General features: G+C 39.6%; 1 protein-coding gene and 1 long non-coding RNA gene across 2 annotated transcripts; one reads left to right on the top strand and one right to left on the bottom strand.

Annotated features, from left to right (window-relative positions):
* Positions 1-264: 264 nt before the first annotated feature.
* On the bottom strand, positions 265-12,639 carry LOC144584155 (uncharacterized). The gene is made up of 2 exons (XR_013538242.1): positions 12,455-12,639; positions 265-1,373 (listed from the first exon to the last, which is right to left on the bottom strand). It is a non-coding gene; the product is annotated as an uncharacterized LOC144584155 (long non-coding RNA).
* A 5,124-nt stretch (positions 12,640-17,763) lies between these two features.
* CTLA4 (cytotoxic T-lymphocyte associated protein 4) lies at positions 17,764-24,712 on the top strand. The gene is made up of 4 exons (XM_020780760.3): positions 17,764-18,113; positions 19,273-19,626; positions 21,722-21,840; positions 23,667-24,712. The coding sequence occupies exons 1-4, from the start codon at positions 18,056-18,058 to the stop codon at positions 23,724-23,726; spliced, it is 591 nt and encodes a 196-aa protein (XP_020636419.3). The 5' UTR covers positions 17,764-18,055; the 3' UTR covers positions 23,727-24,712.
* Positions 24,713-25,553: the final 841 nt, after the last annotated feature.

Here is a 25,553-nt window from a genome sequence, read left to right as displayed (position 1 = left end):
GGTCGATTCTCCGACCACAAGTCGATACATCAAAAATTCCATAAGTGGAGCCGGGCGGAAGTCGAGGGTCCACTGTAGGTTATTCTTTAGAAATAAGCCCTCACAGCTACAGAAACAAGACCTCTTTGCTCTACTGTTCTTAAAGACTTTATATTATTTTGTGTGGGGGGGGAACAATCCCCCATTTCATTCTCCAGCATGACACTGAGTCTCAGGCAGAGCAGAGAGTGCAATGTGGTGGCCAGCAGTGGTCTAGTGGTGAATATGGAAGTGCTGGCATGCTTCATTATGATAACAACAGCAGGATGCCAACTGATGATTGCTGCTGCTACTGCTGCTGTCGTTGTCACAATAGTCTCCATAGTCATCATTACCAAATATAGACCAAAATTGTAGGCAACTGTTTTGGTCTCCAGTTGTAAATGTAAACAAAGGAGGAGGAGTTTCCTTTCATTCCCCCAAAAGGTGGTGATGAATCTTCAAAGTGCCCAATGTTTTTATTAACTGACAATGGAGGACCATGAATAACGACTTCAGTAGGACCAATGGGTCCATTTTATGTCTTTTTTATGCCAACTGTCCTTAGACTCAGGTGTTAAGAAAGACTTTACCAACGGGGATTCACCCCAAAGCATTTGCGATCAGTCAGTCTCTGGCTTGGGTTCCACGGGCTGGGGCAGATGGTCCCACAACAAAGGTGTCGAGCCCACTCCCATTCTGTAGGCATTGCTGGTCGGTTGTTCGGTACCAGTCCGCCTCCCTTCTTCCAAAGACCCTCCCTTTTGGGTACAAATAAATGGTCCATTCCACAGGTTCTATTTTTCCTAATTACACGGCTATTCCTTCTTTCCCTTTCTTCTGTATATCTTTTCTCCTTCCCTCTCTCTCTCTGCCTCAGCCGGAATAGTCATGTAAAACTGCTTTCTCCTCTCTATTTCCTCAAGAGGAAATTTCATCCTGACTTTCTCTCTGGTCCATGGTTCTTCCATTTCCACTCATCCCCATCCTAAGTGTATGTCTTCTTCCTTTTCTTCACTCTTCTTTCTCCTCCTCCTGTTTTCCCTCCTTCTTCCAATCTACTCCCCTTTTTATCTCTTCCTCCACCTCCATCCTCAGATACCCCTCTTCTGTTGATGCCTCTGCCCCAGTCGTTGCTTTCTTGCTCTTTTTCTCCTCCTCATTCCCACTATTTTCCTCCTCTGTTACCAACTGAGTCATTGCTAGTAACAGTGTACAGACAGTCTCATAACCCTCCGTGGTAGCAGTTTAAGGGGACGGCTCACCACCCTCCTTTCTGGTGGAGGTTTGCTCCGTCTCACACATCTGCCATTTTGCCTTCGCAACATCCTCCTCTTCAGAGTTGTACCAAATTCCTGGTAAGCAGGGACAAGACAAGAGGCAAACACTTAGATATTTTACACAGGGTACAAACTAATGCCTACATTTCACATGTCTGATTTTTACTGTTTAAAGAGTAGCTGCAAAGGGGTGATCATGGTTAGAACTGACAAAGCTCAGGAAAAAATATTCAACTACAGTTCCCAGTATCCTCCTGCTAGGATAGCCACTGGGCTTTTTGGGCAGCTGAAGTCTAGGAAAGTATCTTTACCAAGTTCTGGATAATGTGATACTAATGAAATAAGCATGAATGCTTGTTTTCCCTTTGATTTGTGTTGCAAAGTTTTGAATTTCTGATAAAAATCCTTTTGCTATGAAATAGAAGTACAGAGACCCACAGAGGTGAATAACTACATGTTTCTCAGAATCCACCCTTCTCTCATTAACTGGCATTTGCAGTCTTAATAATTTACTTTTGTAAGAGAAAGAATAAAAACATATTTCCTTTCTTGCAGTTAACTGAAGTTGTAAATGCGTCTATGCTGCTTTCTGTGCTCCACATAGCAAGCAACTGAAAAGATCAACAGGAAACAAACAACTACCACCAATGGACTAAAAAGAGGGAAAAAGCACTCAACAGAGAGTTATCTTTGAAATCAAAGGGTGGAAGGACTCATTGGTTAGTGCTGGACAGACAATCATCCCAGCACAGAAAAGTCCCTTTCAGTCACACAAACCACAGACAGCATGTGAGGCTGCAGACAAAATCCCAACAATTTGAACTTCTAAATGTCTAAACATTTAAGCAAAAAGAAACAAACAACAAAACAAAACAAAACAACAAAACAAAACCCTGACAGAATGACGTAACTCCTTGAATTCTGCTAGTGGGATTTTTTCCCCATCCAAAAAAGTAACTTTTCCCCAGTTCTAGATTGTATCACACAGAGCTACCCCTGTCCTCTTGGCCTGTCATCCATGGACAAAAAGTGACCTATGTACTGGACAACACAGCCTAGGGCACAGTATGGGGAAGATTGTACAACAAAAACTGGAGCTGTGTTCCCAAAGCAGCAAACTCCACCCCACACATGATAACCCCACTCTGTGTTCCATACAAGCAGTCAAAAATTGAGCTTTAGATGAGGCCAAGTTCTGGGTTGGGAGATCTGTATTGTTATCCTACCAATTCCAAGTCCAATAGTGAGTCCCTTCAGCTTAGCTATACGAACCACTGGTAGCAAAATAATGGGAAAATTTAACTCAGGTGAAGCTAAATACAGTAGTTAGTGGTTCATCACAAATTATCAAAGAAGTTGCATGATATGTCATTAGATCTGTTACTAAACATTTCCAGCAATATAAGAAATCTGTGTTTAAAAATGTCTCTGTGGAAGAGTTCAATCCATGTCCAAAAGACACACACAATAGGCACGTTTTCCTAGTCAACATTCGTGAACAATCTGATCTGTATTATGCAAGTTTTCATTGCTATAATATCCCAGTGTTTGTTGGTACATTTCTTGGGTAACCATTGTGTGCCATCTCTTGGCCATGTGCATGCACTACATCCTTAAAAAAGAAAAACAAAAATCAACCTGCTAGGTTAACTCTCTGAAGATTGAAAGGTATAAGCAGTGCATATTTTTGTTTGAAGCCGTTTGCAGCTGTCTGTCAATGCTAGAGTTTAATTTCTGTTCTGTACAGTGGGGTCTCTACTTAAGAACGTCCCTGCTTAAGAACAATTCAACTTAAGAACAGCTCCATTTGCTAAATTTTGCTTCTACTTGAGAACAGAAATCCTAGATAAGAACAGGGAAAAAAACCTTTCCTGCTCTTTTTTTAACCTTAGGTCATGTTAGGTTAAAAAAAATTCTCCCCCTAGTGTTAGCGTACGTATTAACCAGCTTTGCATTAGTTCCTATGGGAACTAATGCTTCAATGTACCAACGCAGCTCTACATAACAAAAAAACAGCCAGAACGGATTAATTGGTTTTCAGTCCATTCCTATGGGAAATTTTGCTTCAACTTAAGAACGTTTCAACTTAAGAACACCATTCCAAAATGGATTAAGTTCTTAAGTAGAGGTTCCACTGTAGTTTCTATGGACGGAAAAGAGCAGATACGGATTAAATGGTTTTCAATGCATTCCTATGGGAAATGCAGATTCAACATAAGAACTTTTCAACTTGAGAACCACCTTCCAATACGGATTAAGTTCTTAAGTAGAGACCCCACTGTATTTGGTCAGGCATCCAGTGGCTAACACAGCAATGTAGCCCCCCACACACACACACCCCATTTAAAAAAAAGAGGGGCAGAGAAAGCACAAGAAAGGGGATATGTCCCACTTGAGGGGTTTACACAAACATACCACATCTAATTCACTCAAAACAAGAGGGTATGAACCATTATCACAGGATATATATGCCATGTGACCACAACGGGCAACTATACAGGAAGCAGAAGTTCTGAGAAAGAAGGTGGCCATTTCTCTAGTCTGACCTCATTGACCGTTAAATCTTACTTCCACATTGGTGAAGGGACACTAACCTCTGTCGGGGGAAACAGCAGAGGGCCCTTTCTCCTTGCACCTGTCAAACTGTATATTTTCCCAGCCCAATTCCAGAGGTGCCACCTTAAAAAGTGAAGAGACTTCAAAAGCTGATTTGTGATGTCACATTCTGCAGGGAAGTCAAAATTCTCCCTGGGAATCTCCAAGCCTTTAAAGTAGTGTTTTGAGTGGGACCCAATAGAATGTTTTTTGTGAAATCTCTGGATATTTGAGTTATAGGAAGGTTCTCTAAAGCAGTACATAAAGTGTTCACAATCTTTTGTATTATTGTACATATGTTGTTGCACCCCTTCCCTAAGGAAGCTTTGTTGAACCTCACACTTCTTTTAAGCTTTTTTCAAGTTGCTGAACTTCTTTTATTAATTTTTATATCCTGCAAAGCATTTGTGGAAGCAAAGAAAGGAGAAGCCAGTAGTGGACAGAAACCTAATATACGGTCACTCTGGTCTATCATGGATGATGAGGAATTTGACCCCTAAAGTTTTTTAAAATCAATTTAGTGGAGTTCTCTGTCAATCAACAATCTCTCTCTAGGGTTTTTTGGGGGGACCATGTCAAACACTCAAGGCATCTCAAGGCTAACTTGGTATCAAATAAGTAATCTTATTAAACAAGCTGACATCAGGAAATAGGCCACGGGATGCCTCACCCCTTTTGAAGATGTTTTCCTCTCTGTAGCTGAAGTAGATAAAGGAGCAGTATCCATAAGTTATTTGTTGATTGAGGCAGATCTGGACTCAACTTTGGGGCAGTGTGAGATGTGGGAACATGATTGGAGTATTAAAATTCATGAAGAGTTGTATTCAGAGATATTCACAAAATTTCCATTGCTGGGGGGCTGCATTGAAACTACTCCAAAAATGGTATTTGATCCCCAGCCCAACATACATGCATGTAGTATCAATCATGGTGTGGCACTCTAGAGTACGGCTGATAGCACTGTGGGAAACATTAACCACCAAAGTGCACGTAGATAAAGGGATAAAATGTCTGGATTCTTTTGCAACAGACTGGCATCCTTTGATTGTTTGTTTGTTTGTTTGTTTGTTTGTTTATTTATTTATTTATTTATTTGATTTTTATTTGATTTTTATCCCACCCTTTTAGACAATGTCTACTCAGGGTGGCTTACAATAAAATTATACATAAAACAGTTAAAACAGTAATTAAATCAACAATAAAGTATTAATCAAGATGGGAAAATATAAACAAAAGACTAAGTAAGAAATAAAAGTCAAGTATTGACAGGAGGGAAGGCCTGTTTAAAGAGCCAAGTCTTTAATTAGCTCTTAAAAACACCCAGCGAGGTGCCAGGTGGATCTCTGACAGCAGGCTGTTCCAAAGTCGAGGGGCCACTGCCGAGAAGGCCCAGTTTCTAGTTCTTTCTTTCCGGGCCTCTCTCGGTGTTAGGCCCCTCAGCCGTCTTTCCTGGCTATAGCGAGTGACTCGAGAAGATTTAGGTGGGAGAAGGTGTTCTGCTAGATATTTTTTGGACATTCAATTTTACCTATCTCTCATGGGGCAAACAAATTAAAAGGATATTCAGAAGAAAGGGAAACATGGAAGATGCAACGTCATCTGAGCCTGGATTTATCCCCTTTGTGAGGACGCAGGCTTCCAATTTCCCCCTGAATGGAATACTGCCTTCTGAATCCTCCAAAGTTGGGATATGATAGAAGGTCACCTCCATTGTGTCCTAAACCCCTCCCAGGCAGGCAATATGAGTGGTTAGGATTATGCTGTAATCATGTAACATCATCAAGATTATTCCCTCATGCCATTATAAGCTTACTGCATAGAGGTATGAAGAGGCAAGCAGACATCGCTGATTTAATGAGGGGGCAGTGTTGACTGACATTTCTAAATGAATTCAAGTATACATATCAACAGATAATGATCTGGCCATATGAATAGAACCCCCAAAACACGCAGGATTTATAATGCCTCATAATGAGGTTTTGGATATGACTGCCATGGGGGATGAGGAAGGAAGGGTGGGAAGAAGGGAGGGTACAGAAATATATGAAGTAATATTTTTAACATTATCATTGTTTATATATATATATACACACACACACATATAGACATATAGACATATACATACACATATATACGTGTGTGTGTATATGTATGTATGTATGTATGTATACATATACATACTGTATACATATATACATACATATATATATATACATACATATATCTATATACATATATATATACACATATACATACATATACATATACATATACATTTATTTATTTATTTATTTATTTATTTATTTATTTATTTATTTATTTATTTATTTATTTATTTATTTATTTATTTCTCTAGGCTTTTCCTATGAGTAAGAATTTCCAAGAAAAATATTATGAAATTGAATTTTAAAAACTTATGTATGCCTTCCAGGAAAACCTGACAAAGGTTCCTGGGGTGATGGGGGACACACATACACACCAGTTGTAAATCAACAGATATATATCTGCTGTAAACTGCCCTGAGTTTCTTTGTTAAAGAGAAGTAGTGTGTAAATACTGAGACACTGTGGAAGAGACTCATGCTGAGGTTTTGGTGAACCACAGGGGAAGAATACTTCATACCTTGGATGTGCAGTGTTTAGAAGGTCTTTGATGAGTCACAGTTCTTTCATTAACCACACAGTTCTCTCCCTTTTAATCACAAACCACCCCACAAGTTAATTATTGTGAGGACAAAATGAGGGGCTGAGGAGATGGTTTGTGTACAGTGACTTGAACCCCATGGGGAAAGGACAGACTGAAAAATAACAACAGATCATACCCCAGCAGGTTATCAGGAAATTGAAGGAAAGTAGCTATATCACAGTGGATGAAGGGAGCCTGCTGGGAATGAGCTGTATGAGGTACAAAGGGTCCCGACTTTTCCAGTGGAATGGATTGGAAAAGAAATGTAGGAGTTGGGATAGAATAAGTAGAGGGAAAAAAATCAAATATATCTTATGAGAACGAAAATGAAATATCTGTTATATATTTTTCTTGATTAATAAATACTTCAAATCATTTCTGGAAAAAAACTTTTCTAAGTTGGGAACTGTTCAGACAGATATATAGCTTGCTATTTTGGTCACTTTTCATGAGTTTGCTTCGAACCAAATTATGGTGTCCACACATTTTAACTTACAGTGTTCCATTCTGTTCCATTTTTAGAGCCATCCCATTCCTTTCTGGAATATCACCAGACCATCTGTTTGTTTGTGGGGTTTTTTTTGGCATGATTCAGTGTACTCTTAATTATCCTGTTGTGTAGTCTGTGTAGATGGTTAGCTTGCACCCAAAAGGAGCTGTGGGGGTGTTATCTGAGGTGACAGTCCTCTGACGTATTAGGTGGGCTGTGGCATTAAGAGAGAGGACCGAGACCACCTCCTCTATTTTCATCTTCTTTTACTGTAAAAATATTTCCCTAACTGATGTAACACAATTCTAATATATTTGAGGCGTCTTTCAGTACAATATGTAGAAGCTGTATACCATGCTAACTTGATGCATTGCCATTTTACTATACAATTTTATTTTAAAAAAAAGGGGAAAGTAATCATGGCTTGCTGAATAACAGCCACGGGAAAAGGTGGGGAAGTGGGTCCATATAGATTCCATAGGCTCCTCCCGCACAAAGCCTGCAGCCCCAGCAGAACCCCAGCTGAGGAGAAAGGGGTAAAAGAGGGGGTTCATTTCCCTTCCATCTATCCTTTTCCCCCTCACATTGCTACTGCTGCCACAAGCTTGCCATGTTGCTGCCATCACTGTCATTGCTATGCCTTCTTACTCACAAGTAAACCAGGTAAATCTACTCATGGGTAAACAAGGCACATAAATCTTACGTGTGAGTAATCTAGGTAAGCCTTGCTTCTGAGTGAACTGGTGCTGCAAAGACTTGTGTGGACCCTCCTCATTGGAGAATAAATATCTCCAGTGTGAATGGAAAGCTCACTCAAGCGCAAAATAGGATAGATCACAATGAAGATAAGAAAATATTAATCCTGAACCAGACAATCCCAAATTACCTCATCTGGACAGGCCTGTATTTAGTGAAGGCCAAATATTGGCAGTTAAGACCTTACTAATAAATTAAATACCTCTACCTGCTACTTTTCAGAATAATGTGGTGGTGATATTTGAAAATGTTGTAAGGATTGGAAGTATTTTCCACAGATATAGACACAAAATGCTGGTTCATCAGTTCCTGCTGGTTTGTTTATTGGATGAACAGGTGTTCATCATTTCAAAGGCCCACCTCCTCTGGCAGGCAGGCACCCACTTGCAGGCCGAGGCCTGGCTTCCCTGTCCTGCCTCCTCTCGGAGCTGCCTCGAAGTGGGTGCCCACCAGAAGCAAGGGAGCTTTGATGAGCCAAATCCCTGTTCGTCTAATCAACAAACCGGCACAAACTGCCAAACCGGCAGTTGATGCCAATCTCAAATTGTTAAATGTCTATTTGTAATTATAAGTAACGTGTTACTGATTACTTCGCTCACTACTTTTGGGGTCAAACATGCTTTGGGGACATCTGAAGGAGTTGTCCTTCAAACTGTAGAACATTATTGTTTTAGAAAAAATACAGTGTTTTAAAGTAACTTGGAAGTAAGGAATAATAGAGAGTAATATAATTAGTTACATAGGAGACTTAAAAAGCTATAATGACTAACAGTTACAGGTTACCTTTATACATTGATAATTGACAATGATGTCTTTTACAGATTTACAACTATTTCAGATACAGTATTTGTTCCCCTTTTAAAAAAACTGGTTTTTGCATAGATCTTAAAGGAAATTCCCCTGACATTCACTCAATATTCCTCATCTTTCCATTTTGTGTTTTTTTTTTTTTAATCAAGTTCCCAACCATCTTGTTTCTTGCAAAACTTCTGATAATTTTTTGTACCACTTTGTGCTGGGTGAGCAGTTTAACACTGGCAACTTTTGAGGTGTTAGCAGGTGGCTGGATCGCTCAGTGAGTTAGATCAGTGGTTCTTAACCTTTGTTACTCAGATGTTTTTGAACTGCAACTCCCAGAAACTCCAGCCAGCACAGTTGGTGGTGAAGGCTTCTGGGAGTTGCAGTCCAAAACTCCTGAGTAACCCAAGGTTAAGAACCAGTGAGTTAGATGACTGGCTGCACTGTCAGAGGTTTCCAATTTATTTATTTATTTATTTATTTATTTATTTATTTATTTATTTATTTATTTATTTATTTATTTATTTGTTTGTTTATTTATTTATTTATTTATTTATTTATTTATTTATTTATTTATTTAATATCCCGCCTATCTGGTCGGTTAAGACCACTCTGTGCCTCCCAGGGAAAAAAAACTTAGATAAGCATGGGCAAGCTACACAGTCCCAAACACGCCCCCAAAGAAAGGACTGGTAAACCACTTCTGAGTAGTTCATAGCTGGAAAAACCTGAAAAGGATCAGCACAAGAAGGAGACAAATTAAAAGCATTAACACGAATACACCAATCAACAAAGCACACAGAACCCAAAGGCAGAGCTTCGTTGTGGTGCTGCCAGCAACCCCGGGAATGCTCCTGGGAAATCTCGAACCACCCAATCTGGGGCCCCTCTAAAAATGGGAGGATTGAAGGAGAGATCAGGAGAGGTCTCTCTGAAGAGCTGGTGAGCATCAGAAAGAAGGAAAATTGGGCAGCAACCCGATATTTCTTCCTCTGGAAAGTCACCTGAGCACAGATCGGTGCGGGAGCCATTTTGGCAGAATAGCTGTGAGCATCTCCATTCACACACACACCCCACTCCCTGAGGAAAGGAGAACAAATAACACGGCATTGGAAACATACAGTAATAAAGTAAGTGGAAACTTCTGAACTATGAATAAATACTATTAAGATGGAGAGAAATTAGTCGCCGAAAGAAGAAAAGTAGCAGCGAGCTTTACTTCCCAGCTTGCTTTATTGAAAGCGAAACGATTTCTTAATTAGCAAGCTGATTTATGGCTAAAAGAGAGACACTGAGATGAAAAATCTCTTGTTTCTGTAAAAAATCCCAAAGTGAAATATCACTGGGCAGGCTTTTAGACGCTGAAGGTTGTGAATGTTGTTTAACCTGGAATTTACTTCTTGGATTGTCTGAGACTTTGAGAATAAAAAACTTTTGGGAGTAAGAAGGACAGCGATTCTGCAGTGAGACAATACAGAGTATTCAGTAAAATCAGGGCAGGAGTCTGACGGATCATAAGGATATTTATCGGAAAGACTGGTTTCTTGTGTTTGCTGTTATATTTGAACTCTTTTCTGGCTGGAATACCCCTTACTCTGTTTCTTAGTTGGGATTTGCAACCTAGGGATGGACAAGACTCAGCAAACAGAAGATTGTTGGGTTTTGGTGAAGGAACAATAAGCTTTTGGAAGCAAAAAAACCCATACTGTGAACCATCAACGAGAGACGCAATCAAGACAGAGGAGCTAATAAAATCAGGACTGGAGCTGGATGGATTATAAGGATTCTATTTAAGAGATAGATCCCTCCTGTGTGTTGTTTAATGTGGACTCCTTTTGGTTGGATTGTGAGAGACTCGGATAAGTTTGCCATGGTTGTAATTTAAACTGTGGGGCTAAAAATTGGTTTATAGACTATAATATCTGTGTAAAGATGGGAGGAAGTATCTAGAGGAAGTTTATGATTGGGGGATCAGTTCGGTGATAAAATAGTGGAAACTGAAAGATTGAAATGATTTCTGAAAACTTAAAATATAAAAGGATGGGGACCTTGTCTGTCCAAACACAAAATATGGGAATAGGGGAACAAAATTCTGATATAGAATGGAAGGTTAACATGCAAGAGATAATAACAGGATTCCAGCAGGTACAGTAAATGAACATCTCACCAGTTGGAAGATCTGATGAGAGAGGAATTATCAGAGACTAAACAGCAGTTAAATAAAACTGTATTAAGTCCAGAATTGTTGGTACTGACTGCCACACCAGATACTGTAAAATAGGTGGGAAGAAGAATGACCCAGTGTGCTATTCAGACACCATAGTCAGAAATGGTTACGTTAAAAACTGGATTAGAGTCTGGGATCTATGTTTTTCTTCTAAGGAGAGTATTGAAAAAATATGGGAAGTGACAGAAATGGATATATTTGTACATCTGCTGGAAGATTGCCCAAGGCAGAAGGAACTTGAACAATGGGATGTATTTTATAAATGGTCTCGATATCCTGATAGTGTTGGAGCAACATAGAGTTAAATTTAAATATAATTATAAGTCAATATCTGGAGGACAATCAAATGGAAACAAAAGTAGAGAGTTGATTTTCTTATGGAAATATGAAGATTGGGATGATTGTATACTTTGTGCTCTCCTATCCTCTAATTTTTTCCTTCTCCTCCCACTTCCTTTTATCTTTTGTAGTCCCTACTCTATCCCTTGTAGTTAAAAAAATAAAAAGTTTTAAAAAAACAAAGCACACAGAACCCCAACCCTCTCTCCTCCTTTACTTTCTTTACTCCCTTTTTCTGCTTAGTTCCAATCGGAAAGATTTAACTGAGTGGCAGGCAAGACTAAAGAACAAGAAAAAGCATTCCAGCAGCATTTTAAGCAGTCAAGCCAGAGCCAGAGAGATTGTTCCACCTTCCCCTTGCCTTCAAACAAACATTCAGGGTCTGATTATGGACTGAGAGAAATGGTTGCTCCTCCATCCAGTATGCTTGATTGCTTGCATAAAGAGAGAAAGAGTCAAGTTCTGAGAATCTGCTTGGTGGTAAAACCTGGCAGCCGCGCAACCCCCCTTGGAAAGCAAATGTGGGACAGACTCTTATGTTGAAGCAGTGTACTGTTTTTATAGTACAGTGGTGCCTCGACTTACGAACTTAATTGGTTCCAGAAGATGGTCATAACTCAAAATGGCCGTAAGTCGAAGCACCATTTCCCATAGGAATGCATTGAAATGCATTTAGTCCGTTCCAGCCAAAGAAAAAAATCACACAGAAAGAAATAAAATTAAAAAAATCACTGCAAGACCGGTCAGAAACGCGATTAATCCCTCCCAGCCAAAGGTGGGAGGAGAGAAAAGCAATCAAGCAGTACCAAGTAACAATAATTGCAAGTCACCCTGGACAGTGTGAATGAAGAGACCACAATTTTTCTAAACAATTTCTATAGATGTGTGCTTTTCGTCATGGTGTTCTATTACTGCAGCCAGACTAAATTGCCTGGATGGGAATACATACTAAAACAGGTATCTCAAACAAGAACTTATGACATACATTCAGTGTTTTTTTCTCTCTCTTTGAAATTGACTGAGAAAACAATTAGACTGCAGAAAAACATTGACTGCTGTGCAATATATCATGGAGACAAAATTTCTTATACAATGGACCCTCAACTTACAGAATTAATCCTTATTGGAATGGTGGCCGCAGGTCGAAAAGTCAGTAGGTTGAGGGTCTATTTCCCATAGGAATGCATTGAAAACCCATTAATTTGTAACCAGCCGAAGAAAAAAAAATACCCCCCCCCACAAAAAATGAAAATAAATACACCTTACCAGTCCAAAGCCTTCCAGGGGTCCCCTGCCGCCGCCATCGCCGCTGCCTGAGCCCTCCGAGGGCTTCCCCGCCACTACCGGAGGCCTCACGGAGGTCCCCCAGTCCCGCCGACGCAGGCTTTCCCAGGGTGGACTGGGCCTACCAGGGGAGGGCTTTCCCTGCCTTCCCCTTCTGGCCCATAGGTTGATTCTCTGGCAACGAGTTGATGGGAAATTTTATGACCAGAGAGGTCCATATGTCGAAAATTCCGTAAGTGGAGCCACGCGGAAGTCAAGGGTCCACTGTAGGTCATTCTTTTGAAATAAGCCCTCACAGCTACAGAAACAAGGCCTCTTTGCTCTACTTTTCTTAAAGACTTTATATTATTTTGTGGGGGGGGGGAACAATCCCCCATTTCATTCTCCAGCATGACACTGAGTCTCAGGCAGAGCAGAGAATGCAATGTGGTGGCCAGCAGTGGTCTAGTGGTGAGTATGGAAGTGCTGGCATGCTTCATTATGATAACAGCAGCAAGATGCCAACTGATGATTGCTGCTGCTACTGCTGCTGCGTTGTCACAATGATCTCCATAGTCATCATCACCCAATATAGACCAAAACTGTAGGCAACTGTTTTGGTCTCCAGTTGTAAGTGTAAACAAAGGAGGAGGAGTTTCCTAGCTATGACATTCAAATACAATTAAACACACAAGCTCTCCCATGGGAGAGCAATTTTGAAGAAGAGAATACTGTATATATTTTCTAGAAAAGACATCCCTAGAAGGCATTCTAGAAAAGACATCCCTAGAAGGCACACAGTTATTAAATATAAAGCAGCCACATCTCTCATCCAAATGGTGAATGATTTCCAGAAAATGTCAGTGTTTTCTCACCAGGTGTGCTTTAAACTGGAAACGATCTGCATTAAATACAACTTTGCTTGCTTACATTTTTGTCAGAAATTGCTCCAGGTCTCTGTCACAATAAATCACTTTATGGCAAAAGAGCAATTTCCTAGGCTTGGTGAGTTGATGATGCTTGTAGAGAAGGCACAGAACACCCACTGTAAATGATATTCACGTTTTGATTTGAGTCACTGACCAGCCTCAACAAATTGTTTCCCAACTCGGAGTCAGTGAACAAATATTTGCTCTATTATCTCACCAAATTGGCCCTGTCTTGATAGCTTCATTGTGGAAATGAATGTGGCATTCTCCCCTCTGCTTTCATGCTACCATAATTGCTTTCATTTTGGAGGTCATAGTCTAGGAATACTGAACGGCCTAGCTATGCAACCATACAGAGATACATTTAAATTGTGAAGATTGATTTCAATCACTTAATTGTGGAGCCAATATAAGTTGCCTGACTGAATGACTTTCTTGATCAAATGTTTAGTCTCAGATTATATGCACAATGTGTTGAATATACACATAGGCAATAGGGCTCAGAATGGCATAATTTAAAATTAAATAGAAGTTATAAGGAATCACACAAGATCCAGCTGAGGTTTTGCCACATTGGTTTTGCAGAGACTGAGTAGATTTCTTTATATTTCTGGATTTCCATAAGGGAACTGATTATGCACTAATTTATCAAATGAAACCAACAGTCTTGATTTCAGTGTAAAGACATGTTAATCTTTAAGATGTCATGGAACTTGTGTTTGTTTCTATATTTGGACGACAGAAGACAGATATTGGCTTTGTTCTTGGAAGCCCTCAAAATGCACTGCTGTGTGAAATGATTCTCTTCTTTGTAATTGTGTGGTCAACACCAAGTGCTTAATGAGTTGGGAAAAAATATGATGATGAAGCCATTGTGTTGATGTGATCTAGCAAGTAAATGGTTTCCTGTGCTACAAGAGCTGTAATTTTTATCTGACAGATATAGATACTATGCTGACAGTAAACCAGATTCCAGTGGTATGTCATGCATCAGCATTTATGTAGCTGAGCAGTTTTTAACCACAGGCACGTTCCACGTATAATTCTGTCCTCCTCAGTTCCTGGAGGGCTCCATTCAGTGCAAAGAAATTAATCTATGAAAATAAAAGTATGAATCATTTTTTGTATATGATATATTACAGAGCCTATATAGGTTTGAGAATTAAAACGGTCACTAGAATGTGACATCACAAACCAACTTTTGAAGTCCCTTCACTTTTTAAGGCAGCACCTCTGGAATTGGGCTGGGAAAGTATATAGTTTGACAGGTGCAAGGAGAAAGGGCCCCCTGCTGTTTCCCCTGACAGAGGTTAGTGTCCCTTCACCAGTGTGGAAGTAAGAGTTAATGGTCAATGAGGTCAGACTAGAGAAATGTCCACCTTCTTTCTCAGAACTTCTGCTTAGTTGCCGGTTGTGTTCACATGGCATATATTTTGTGATAGTGGTTCATATCCTTTTTGGGGGGTGAATTAGATGTGGTACATTCGTGTAAACCCCTCAAGCGGGAGATATCCTGTTTCTTTTCGTCTGCTTTCTCTGCCCCCCCTTCCCTTTAAATTTTTTTTGGTGTGTGTATGGCTACATTGCTGTGTTGGCAAAACGCCCTTGCTTCCCACGTACAGATCTGAGCCATTTCTTCCTCTTTCTGTGCTTCGTTACTCTCTATGGAGGAGAACCCACAGTGCATTGCAGTGTCAGTCAAAAGATGGTAAGGGGGCTGATGCTCGATATTTGATAGAAGTATACCAAGACGCCGACATTCCCATTTGAAGATTAATTTTTTTAAAAAATTAAGGGGGTTGAATGATTGTGGGTGAGATGCATAGGAAATTAATTGGTTTTGGAGTACACACTCAGTAGGATGTTGGTTGTAATATGCAATGAAATGTGGAACAAATATAGTAGTAGCCTCCCTGTGGGTTTATGATGCAGAGATAGCACGGAAGGGGAACAAAAGAATTGATAATGGCCTTGTGTTGTCTGAAAGCCCCCCTCTCAAATAAATAATATCACAATGGATAATGGTGGTCTGTCTGCAGATACCCCTTGTTGTCCATTCACTGGAAGGCAAAGACATTTATGTTCAGCCAGCTTTTCAGCACCCTATCATTTGTTGAGAAAAGGCCTTTTAATGGCTGGGTGATGTGCATTTAAAAATATATTTTCTTAATAATTTTAATGCTGAAAACATTTAGTTATGTGTCTGTGTTGTAATTTTTTATTGTTTTATTTAAATTTTTCCTGTTTATTATCTGCTGTACTTCTATAGTCCGGGCAGAAAAGCTGGATCTAAGATTAAATTTAATTATTTTAAAAAGGAAATAGGTGTGGGGAACTGTGGCCCCCTTGCAGGTTTTGGATGAGAACACTATGGATCTGCTGTTTTCTATCCATATTCTGCACAGATACCCAGAACATTTAAGGTCATCTGTAAAGAAATAGTGCTATGTGAGAAACCAGACTAATGACATCAAAGAGAGAAAAGAAAGGAATATATAGTTGGTGTTTCTCAGTTAAATGTGAGGTCATTAATATGTACATGAAGCACGGAAAAATAAGCAAGGATAAAAGATGTTGCCTGAAATTAGATTTGCATACTTCCAGGCTTCAAACAGGCCCCCTGCTAGACAGTTATGATTCCATATTATAGGAAGCTCAGATAATCTTACGTCAATCAACTTGGAAGCAAAACAGGAGCACACATTAACAAAAGGCAGGTTTCTGAATGCCTAAATATTCAAAGTAAGATATTTGGTATTTCATTCAAAACAGACCCCATACAATTTAGTAAAAATCACCCCTGTTGACATGTTACAATAGAATCTTACTCAGGTATCGTATGTTAGTTCAGACCTGGAATAGTCCAGATTTCTTCATATGTAATAGATTGTAATGGACATTGTGTGATACACCAATATGGGTGCACACTGTCACATCTCAAGGAACTTCATCCATCAGTTCCACCGGTGACATGAAACAGTCTCAAACACGGTGGTGCACACACTGTTCTTTGGACAAGTACTCAATAGAGGGAACGTTTCAGCCTAAATTGGTTACACTTTGGTCCTCAGTTGCTATCATGACACCACCAGTGCCTGAGTGTCATTTCTGAGAGCCAATGAAAGACTTACAAGATAGCCCTTTCTTTCACACACACCACAGTCTGATCCCCCATATGCAAAGGTTGTATGATAATTTCAAGAATTGTGAAAAAAGATTTTTATTTTAATTCTGAAGTTATGTTCCCTACTTTTCTCAAATTGCTCTATAGTCTATACTGGAGCTTTGCTACCAGGCCCTAAGCATAGTCATATGATGTTTGTGCAGGTGTGTATGTGTGTGAACATGCACATCCCCTTGCATGTAAATCAGATATTTACTCACACATGGGTCTCAGTAAATCTTACCAGCACCAGTGCTTCCCTCTGTTCTTGAGAAACTAATATGGCTACCTCTCTGGGTATTGTTATGGAGGATGGACAGAAAATCCACCAATCTTACAATATAACAGCCACAATAATATTACACTTCATGCATTTGATGGAGTGGGCTGTAGTCCACAACAGCTTATTACAGAACAAATGTCTTAATCATTAAGGTTCCACACGTTTCTTGTTGTTTCCTGTGCCAGGTGGGTCTGGCGGCTCTTCAGAGAACATGGTTTATAGAATAGTACACCTCTTTATGTGCAGGTCCTAGTTTAACATCACACACTTTCTCTGTTCTAGAATGAGACCAAAGTCTGAAATGAAGGGCTCCTCATGTTGCTTCCCCCCTCCCCCTAATTCGGCTTCTGGTAGGATCAACCAACAGATTATGAAAACTTATAGAAGACGAAATATGTTTCCATTAAAGACACAGAAAAACTAAATAAGAAACCACCCCCACCCCCATATAGTAATGATATTGCAGCCTGGGCTGGTTCCTAGGGAGCCTCAAGTCTAGTCAGAGTATAGCCTTTGCATATCCTTTCCTCCTTTCTGCTCAGGCTTGTATCCCCAGTATAAGTACAGTGCACCTGGAATTGTTTTGTTTGGTGTGTAAATTAATCAAGATTTTGGATCATTGGTTCTTTAAATAACATTGGCTACTTTAGGGAAAAACTTCTCATGGTGTCTGTTAAGGTTATACCTCTGGGTAGAAAATGCATGAGCAAAGGGAAATGTAAAAATAATGTAGCTAAGTGTTATGAATGAAGTATTAGCAGGTGTAGTGGGCACAGTCTGACTGTAATCAAACTGTTAATTAAATTGTTGACACTTGAAACTTGAAGCTTCCTGTTTCCACAAGGGAAAATACATGAAGAGGTAATGGAAATGACCTAACTTGAATCTCTTGAGCCATCTCTTCTCACAATCTATGACCTGAAAGTTGACGACATGTTTCGTATTGACTAATTTTTCTCTTAAACGTGCACATCATGATCCAACCCACAATTTCCTTTCTCATAAAGCCATAACAAAACTGTGATTACCTTTGCAGGTGAGCTCCTTCTTCCTCTGTTTGGTCTTCAGTCAGATACTCTATCAAACATCACCTGTGTGGACTCAACAAGTTCCTGCATCCTGAAAAAGGATCCATTCCTTCTTCTGCAGTTCTAATTTGTTTCCAGCCTGTCTTGAACTAAGAAAGCTTCAAGCATCAGTTCAGCATCGATTCAGCACTGGACTATGAGATGATGGCTCTCTTTGTCACTATTCTGTTTTCCATCTTAGCTGCTGGCTTCACCAAAGGTGGGTTGTTGAGAGAGGTTAAATGCTAGGGGAGTCCTTCTATGTAGAATTATAGTCCAGAAAAGACTTGAGGAATAAACTGGCAATTGAGGTTTTTATTACTATAGGGAACTGTGTGCTCCAACTGAGTATGTGGTGTTTTACAATGAATAAGGATAGATCTTCCCCTGAGGACCTTATACTCTATATTTTATTTTATTCTATGTTAAAAGCTGTTTTTTTCGCTAAAAGGTACTCCAGAATGGCTTAAAAAGATCAGAAATAAGGCAGGCTCCACCTACAGGTTTATAAGACACAACATAAAATGAAAAAAGATTTTGGAGAGAGAAGAGAAAGGAGCAGGTCCAGAAATTAGACCTTTGGTTACAAAAGTTCAGTAGATCAGGGAGCGCTAAAGGCCAGAGAAGGGTTGCAGCCTCATCTCCTGCTGAGGGCCTTAACAACTGCAACACAGGAAGGAGTGGAGCTCTCAGTCAGAGCTGCATCCAAGCATCATGGCTGTGTGTGTGTATGCTTGATCTCTATAATCTGGAGAATAGAAGGGAGCCTGCATGGATGGTGAGTGTGGTAGTAGAGTATGCATTTTTTAATATTGAGACTCTCTGTGGTATAAATAGACAAAGCAGAAACACACACATTCAAATAAGTATATTTGGATTCAAGACTAGTTTGTGGGATTTCATTTCTACTCTGTATGTTTATGAGACTGCCTTTGTCTGGTGCTATAATTTTTAATCATGTCACAACCAATTGGTAGAAAGGTAATGGTGAATAGAGAAAATAATAATAAAAATATAAAATCCAACTTGAAGCTTAGACCTAATTCACTCATATTGGGTTTACATGAAAGAAAATGTTACACAGTTTTAGAATGCATGCAAACAGGCTTGAGACAGTGAGGGCATGCTTATGAAAATGTATAAACTTTGAAAATAAACATTAGCATGTGTACATTTGAAAATCTGTACAGGTATGTGTACGTGTGTAAGCCTATATAGAACTGTGACTGAAGAAACCTGAGAGTGGAAAACTATCAGTCTTGACATTGCTGCCTGTTCTTACAGAGAACCTACAGCTCATTTTTCAGACGTATATTTTAAGGTATATTTTAGACACATTTATTTCTCATGATGCTCTGTATCTCTTTTTTCCACTGTAGTCATGGAAGTGACCCAGCCAGCATTCCTAGTAGCAAAAAGTCAAGATTCTGTCAACTTTGTCTGTGAATACAAGAATGCTAAAGATGTGAAAGAACTCAGAGTAACGTTACTTAAAGAGACAGGAAACACATCCATCCAGATCTGTGCTTCACCGCTTCCTATCCAGGATGACAAGCCATTCAGCCTGAAGGATGGTATCCACTGCCAAGTCCATCCTGGTCATGAGAGTGTCAACATGACACTTCGGGGCCTACAGTCAACAGATGGTGGTGTATACGTTTGCAAGATTGAACGGCTTTATCCTCCACCCTACTACCCAGTCATGGGAAAGGGGACCCAACTCTATATTATTGGTGAGTTAAGAAATCTTATAGATGGTTTCACAAGATTGGCCCCTAAAGGAGCCCACACATTAAACTTGTCTTTGAGGTGCATCCCCTTCAAGTCAGTAACTCCCAAATCATTCATCGTACAAAGCAATCCTGGGCAAGATTATTCTGATACCCTATTCAAGTCACGACCTTTACCAGTGATTGGAAAAGTTACTTTCTAAACTACAATTTCCAGAGTCCCTTAATCTGAGTGGCCAGTCCATGGACAGGTATTCTACAAGCTGTAGTCTAAAAGGCTTACTTTTTCTGTCTACTGTAGTTTAGTTAGTTCAGGGTTGAATTCAAGATTATTGTCTTAATTTCTTGTAGTGTGTTGTCTCCAAAATTCAGTGCCCGAAATGACAAACAATCAGGATATTACACTCAAATATATAATTTGGGGATTTGGCTAATCATTCCTATCTGCTAGCCTTCATGGACTTGAGGTTGAGAAACTCTTTTACCAGAAGGTGAATTCCATGGTGGGTGAATTTCAGGGAGAACCATCATGCCAGTAGTGAGTGGGGTGAAACCAGGAAGTGGATGGTTTCAAGAGCAAATGCATATCATTCTAATTTAGGTGTACATAGCCATCCAAACCATTCCAATCCGCACTCTTATGGATCCCTTATTCTCACATATTATATACACTTTTAAGTACACATAGACACAGACATACACAGATGCCGCTATGAAGACTGTTTAAAAGCCTTAATATGAGTCAATGGAACACTATAGAAAAAAAAACAATTTTCATGGTGAAAAGTGTTTATGTGCAGTATAGGGATGGGTAGGTTGGATGGGCATTTTAATAATTATAGCTAAATATTAATTAATTACAACTCCCCACTACTTTAGGGATAGGGTATCCAAAGCATATCCAGGACGAGAGCCTGAAAAAAATTCCCTTGGGGGGGGGGGGACAGTAGCTTCAAGGACCTCCCAGGTAGCACAGCTGGGATATCCTGGGAGATGCAAGGCCAGAATAATGGGAGAGATTGGAAAGGCACACAGAGAGAACAAACGTCTGTCTCTTGAGCTGCTGTGCGGAGGGCACAATTCTGGGAGCTCTAACAACTGCTAGGCTGGCTTGCGGCTGATTATTAATTGATCGATCTTTGTCCTGGCTCTGAAAAGCTGCACTGCAGAAATGTTTGTGTATTCCTGACAGTGTTTGTTTTGAGAAATAAAAATAAACATGGATTTTTTTTTAAATTGTAGATCTATTTGTTTTCATATACCTTTGACATATTTTGTTTTTGTCTGATTTTATTGACTGGTCAAAGACCCTGATAAAAAGTACACAGAGATGAATAAATTAAAAAAAAAGGTTTGACAAATCCAGGAGTCATAGACACACACACACACACACACACACACACACACACACACACACACACACACACACACACACACACACACACACACACGTACACGTACGTGTGACCTTTTGTGGTTTATTGGGACAGTGGTAGAGAGAAATGTGGCTTTGTAAATTATGGAGGTAGAAAGAATCTTTTGTATATTTGATATGTCTTCTGACTTTTCCTTTTGATTCACAGTCTCCTTATTTTTTCACCTTTACTTTTTAAACAATGGGAGGCACTATGATGATGATGATGGTGGTGGTGGTGGTGGTGCTGGTGGTGGTGGTGGTGATGATTTTAAAGACAATGATGTCAATCTCAGCAAGTCTTCCTAAAAATTGCTTTAATGGCACTGGCAGTGCCACTAAAATGAGAAGCTACCCTACCTCAATGAAATCCTTTAAAATATTTTTCTACCCAAAGGTATCACTAGCAGTGACTAGTCCTGTCTCCTCCCTGTTTTGAGAGCATGACTCTTCTCAAGGGAAAGGAGGAGGAGAATGTGCTTGTTCTCCCCCAAAACAAATGTGTATGTGTTGTTGTTTTTAAAAAGAAATTGAATAAGGATGGGAGGTGCTGCTGTTTATTTTTCTAACATACTGCTGCTATGGAAGATGTCATGGTCTTATCAGACTATGCCAGATTGTTATCATGCATTTATCACAAGTATATCGGCTTTAAAATGTGTTATGTTTTTTTAAAAATTTCAGAATCAGATCCATGCCCAGATATATCTGAGTATCTTTCGATCATAGTGACAGTGGTGGCAGTCGTTTTTGGATTGTTTGTCAACAGCATTTTAATCACAGTCTACATTACAAGAAGGGTGGTAAGTGCAATCCTTCTAACATTCCGTGTGGACATTGGGGGGTACATTAAGAGTAATCCATAATTTCCATTTGACAGAGTGTGGAACATTAACTTCATCCCACAGTCACATCTGAATCCCACCAGATCTTTGCTGGTTAGAGTGGAAGGCGGAGTGCTGGCTGATTTTGTTGTTGTTTGTTTCTGCCACACCATTTCCACATCTGGTATGCTTTATTTCTAGCTGGCGAGTATGCTGGGGAGCATAAAGGCTTTTGATCTCAGGGATTCAAGACTTCATATGATCATCTCTTGCTGTACTCCAATCATCCTTTTTTTTTCTCTCCCTGAGTCTGAGTCTGGGGCTCAATTCCCAAGCCTGAGTGTGATTCTTCGGGCCTGAGTCCCAAGTCCCAAATGAGTCCAAGTCATGAGTCAAGTCACAAGTCCCTCCCAAAACCCCAAGTCAAGTCCAAGTCAAGTTGCCAGTGCAACTTCAGTTGGACTCAACAGTGACTCATGACTCGCAAGTCCCCATCCATGACAAAGAGCAAAATCCACAGGACACCCTTCCAGGGACCGTACCTTAAATAAATCTGTGAACAAAGCCAAGCAAAGTGTACTGCTTATATACTGCTCCAATAGTGCTTCAAGCACTCTCTGGGGGGTTTACAAGTTAATTATACAGGCTACACATTGCCCCCCCCCCCCCAGCGAGCTGGTACTCATTTTACTGACCTCGGAAGGATAGAAGGCTGAGTCAGCCTTGAACCGGTTTCCTGGAATTGAACCCCAGGTCATGAGTACAGTTTTGGCTGCAGTACAGCGGTTTAACCACTGCGCCACGAGGCTCTGATCATTAACAAGGGGTGAACAGTGGATCAATTCCATTTCTTTCAATATTAGATTTTGTAAACTAGACAAATGGCTTCTATCTCAAGTCCAGTTCTTCAGATTTTGTTCTACTCCTGACAGTCATTAGAAGTGTGATAACTCCAAACTAGCACTAGGCATCCAGCCAGTAGATTAATCTTGGTCAAACTGTGGTCAAATATCATCAGGAAAAGGTCAAATATTTGAAATCATTATTAGAAAAATAAGAAAGATGGCTTGATCAACAAGGTTGATGCTTTTGTAAATTATGAGAAAAAAATCATTAACTGTTACACTTCTAGTCATATGATGTAAGATTTCTGTGACTGTGAATTATGCACTGAACAACCACGATAGACTTGCTTCTCTCTAATAACAGGTGCCAGAAAAATATAGGATGGATCAGATAGTTCCAAAAGCAGGTGGCTGATCACACCTGGGAGGATTGTTTTCACAGGATCAATCGCCCTTAAAGCAACCATCCATCTGTCAAGGAATCACTGCAGTTTGCCCCCCAAAAGTAGAAGCCCTACAACTGGACCAAAAAGGTCTAGTTTGGGGATAGAGTTGGGTCAAGATGGAGCATATTTTCTTGCATGTTGCATGGTTGCTTGGAAATATATGGGATATCGCAGTCAATCTGTGTGATCAGATCCTTAGTTTTCCTATTGTGTCTGATTCCATGTGGGTGGTTGCAAAATCAGCAGAAGAAATTTTGTAGATAATGGTACTCATTTCATAATGTTTCCAAGTAGTATGAAAAGGTCAAGTTCATATTCTGTGACACCTGATTATGATCATCAGTGTCGTTTCCTCCTCCTCTTCCTCCTCACATCACCATCATAATAAATATCAGAGATTAAATTTATAAGTGAAGGCAGGAGGGATGCTGTATAGGCATCTCAAATGCTTTGTATTATGGGAACAGAACATATTTTTCTTGCAGTGTGGAATAATACTTATTTTCCTTTACAGATACGAAAAAGCAACTATTTTGTTCCTGGGGTCTATGAGAAATTTAACCAAGAAGACTAAAGAAACGACTAGAGAGAAAGAAGAAATTATGACTTCTGTGAAGTATCTATGGAGAAAATGTATTTCCTAATATATAGGAATGTAATTTTTGTAAATTGCAAAGTGGATCACAGTGAAGGGGGAAGCTATGCATTAAAATTAAGAATACTAAAGTTATGCTGCAAAGCGACTGAATTCATTAGGATTTGGATACAATATTCTACAGATTATACTTCCTTCTGTTGTAATTGTTTTATAAATCTATCAGTAACAATAACAACACGATCCTTAGAGTTAATCATGTGGTAGAACCTTTCCTGGTCTATATCCCATCAGGTGATACATATCTGCTTGTCTGAATGCTTAACCCTTATTTAGCACTCAAAATGCACCTTACACCCCTGCCTACTGTTTGTGCCATTTGTTACCTCATTGTAGCAATATCTTTGTGTGAACTCCAGCTTTAACAGATGGTTTTCTGCTTTCTTTTTTGTTAAGACTTCTTCTTGATATAAATTAAATTTACATTATCAGGGATCACTAAGGCACAGAGATTATATTTACTCTCATTCAGCTGGTCCAATGCAAGGACCTGATAGTGTTCAAAGTCAAGTCAGAGTGATGATGATGTCTTGATGTTGTCATACAGCCAATCAGATTTAACAGCGGGGTGATATCAGGAAACCACATGAGAATGAAAAAAAAGCCCTTACCAATCACAAACTGGAAGTACCTTTATTTGTGTGCCCCTCAGTTGTGGATCAGTGCTACTTGCATTTCCACCACTGGACTGAAGAAGAGCATCTTTTTTCTGTGCCTCACCTTTTCTTTACCTCCCTCACCAGCTGTGGTGCTTGGAAGCACCATTCTCTTCATCTCCTGAAGGACCTGTCATGGTCCTTCCATATTTCATACCTTGCCTTGTTCTCATCTCTCTTCCCCATTTTGTTTTTTGAATTTATGCTTTGTGAATAAATACATTTTATAAAATAAATCCGTCAAATGCATCTAAGTGTCTTCTCTGAGTATATATTCTAACTGTTTATTGTTTTTAAGAGTGTCAGCAATGAGGCATCACTAATTGCACTTAATTTATTCTGGAGATAAAAGCAATCAGTTGTGAAGCCATGGAAAGATACTTGCATATGATCGTCTGAAAAACAATAACACAGGAAAGCAAAGCTCAGAAGTTTAACATTTTAAAATAGCCTAAATTGGTTAATAATTAGCAGGCTGGATAGCTCAGTGATTTTAATATCTGGTTGCAGAGCCAGAGGCTGGGAGCTCAACCCCCGACTGTGCCTCTAGGGGGAAGAGCCAGCTGGTGTGGCCTTGGGCCTGTTGCAGAGTGCCAGGGGACCCCCAGAAGAAGGGAATGGGAAACCATTTCTGAGTATTCTCTACCTAGAATACTCTGGAAAGGGTTACCATAAGTCAGAATTGATTTGATGGCACACAATTTAATTTGGTTCATTAAATGTTAGTGAATTGGAAAAAAAATTCACTGGCATTAACATTGGCCAGGAAAACATCCATCATTGACCAGTAAAATGTCTAAGACAAAAGAGTGTTTATTATTATTTGAATTACTGTACTGTATTACATTTAGTGAGATGGTTATTACTCTTAAGAAGACCAGAGCTTCTGTTCTGTGTAAAAACAGCTCATGGTTCTATAAATGCCTTGTCCAATCAGAGATAAGGGAAGAATAATAATGGAACATGGAATCAAATCTAACTGCTCATTATACATATGGCTTGGGTGCCATTTTTAACTCATTTTCTTTTAAAAACCTAGAGACTGTATTGGATTTATGGAACCACCAAGAGGAATGTAGCTGTGGAACTG

Source organism: Pogona vitticeps, chromosome 1, assembly GCF_051106095.1.
Source record: "Pogona vitticeps strain Pit_001003342236 chromosome 1, PviZW2.1, whole genome shotgun sequence".
Classification (NCBI taxonomy): domain Eukaryota; kingdom Metazoa; phylum Chordata; class Lepidosauria; order Squamata; family Agamidae; genus Pogona; species Pogona vitticeps.
This window is presented reverse-complemented; position numbering and strand designations above follow the sequence as displayed.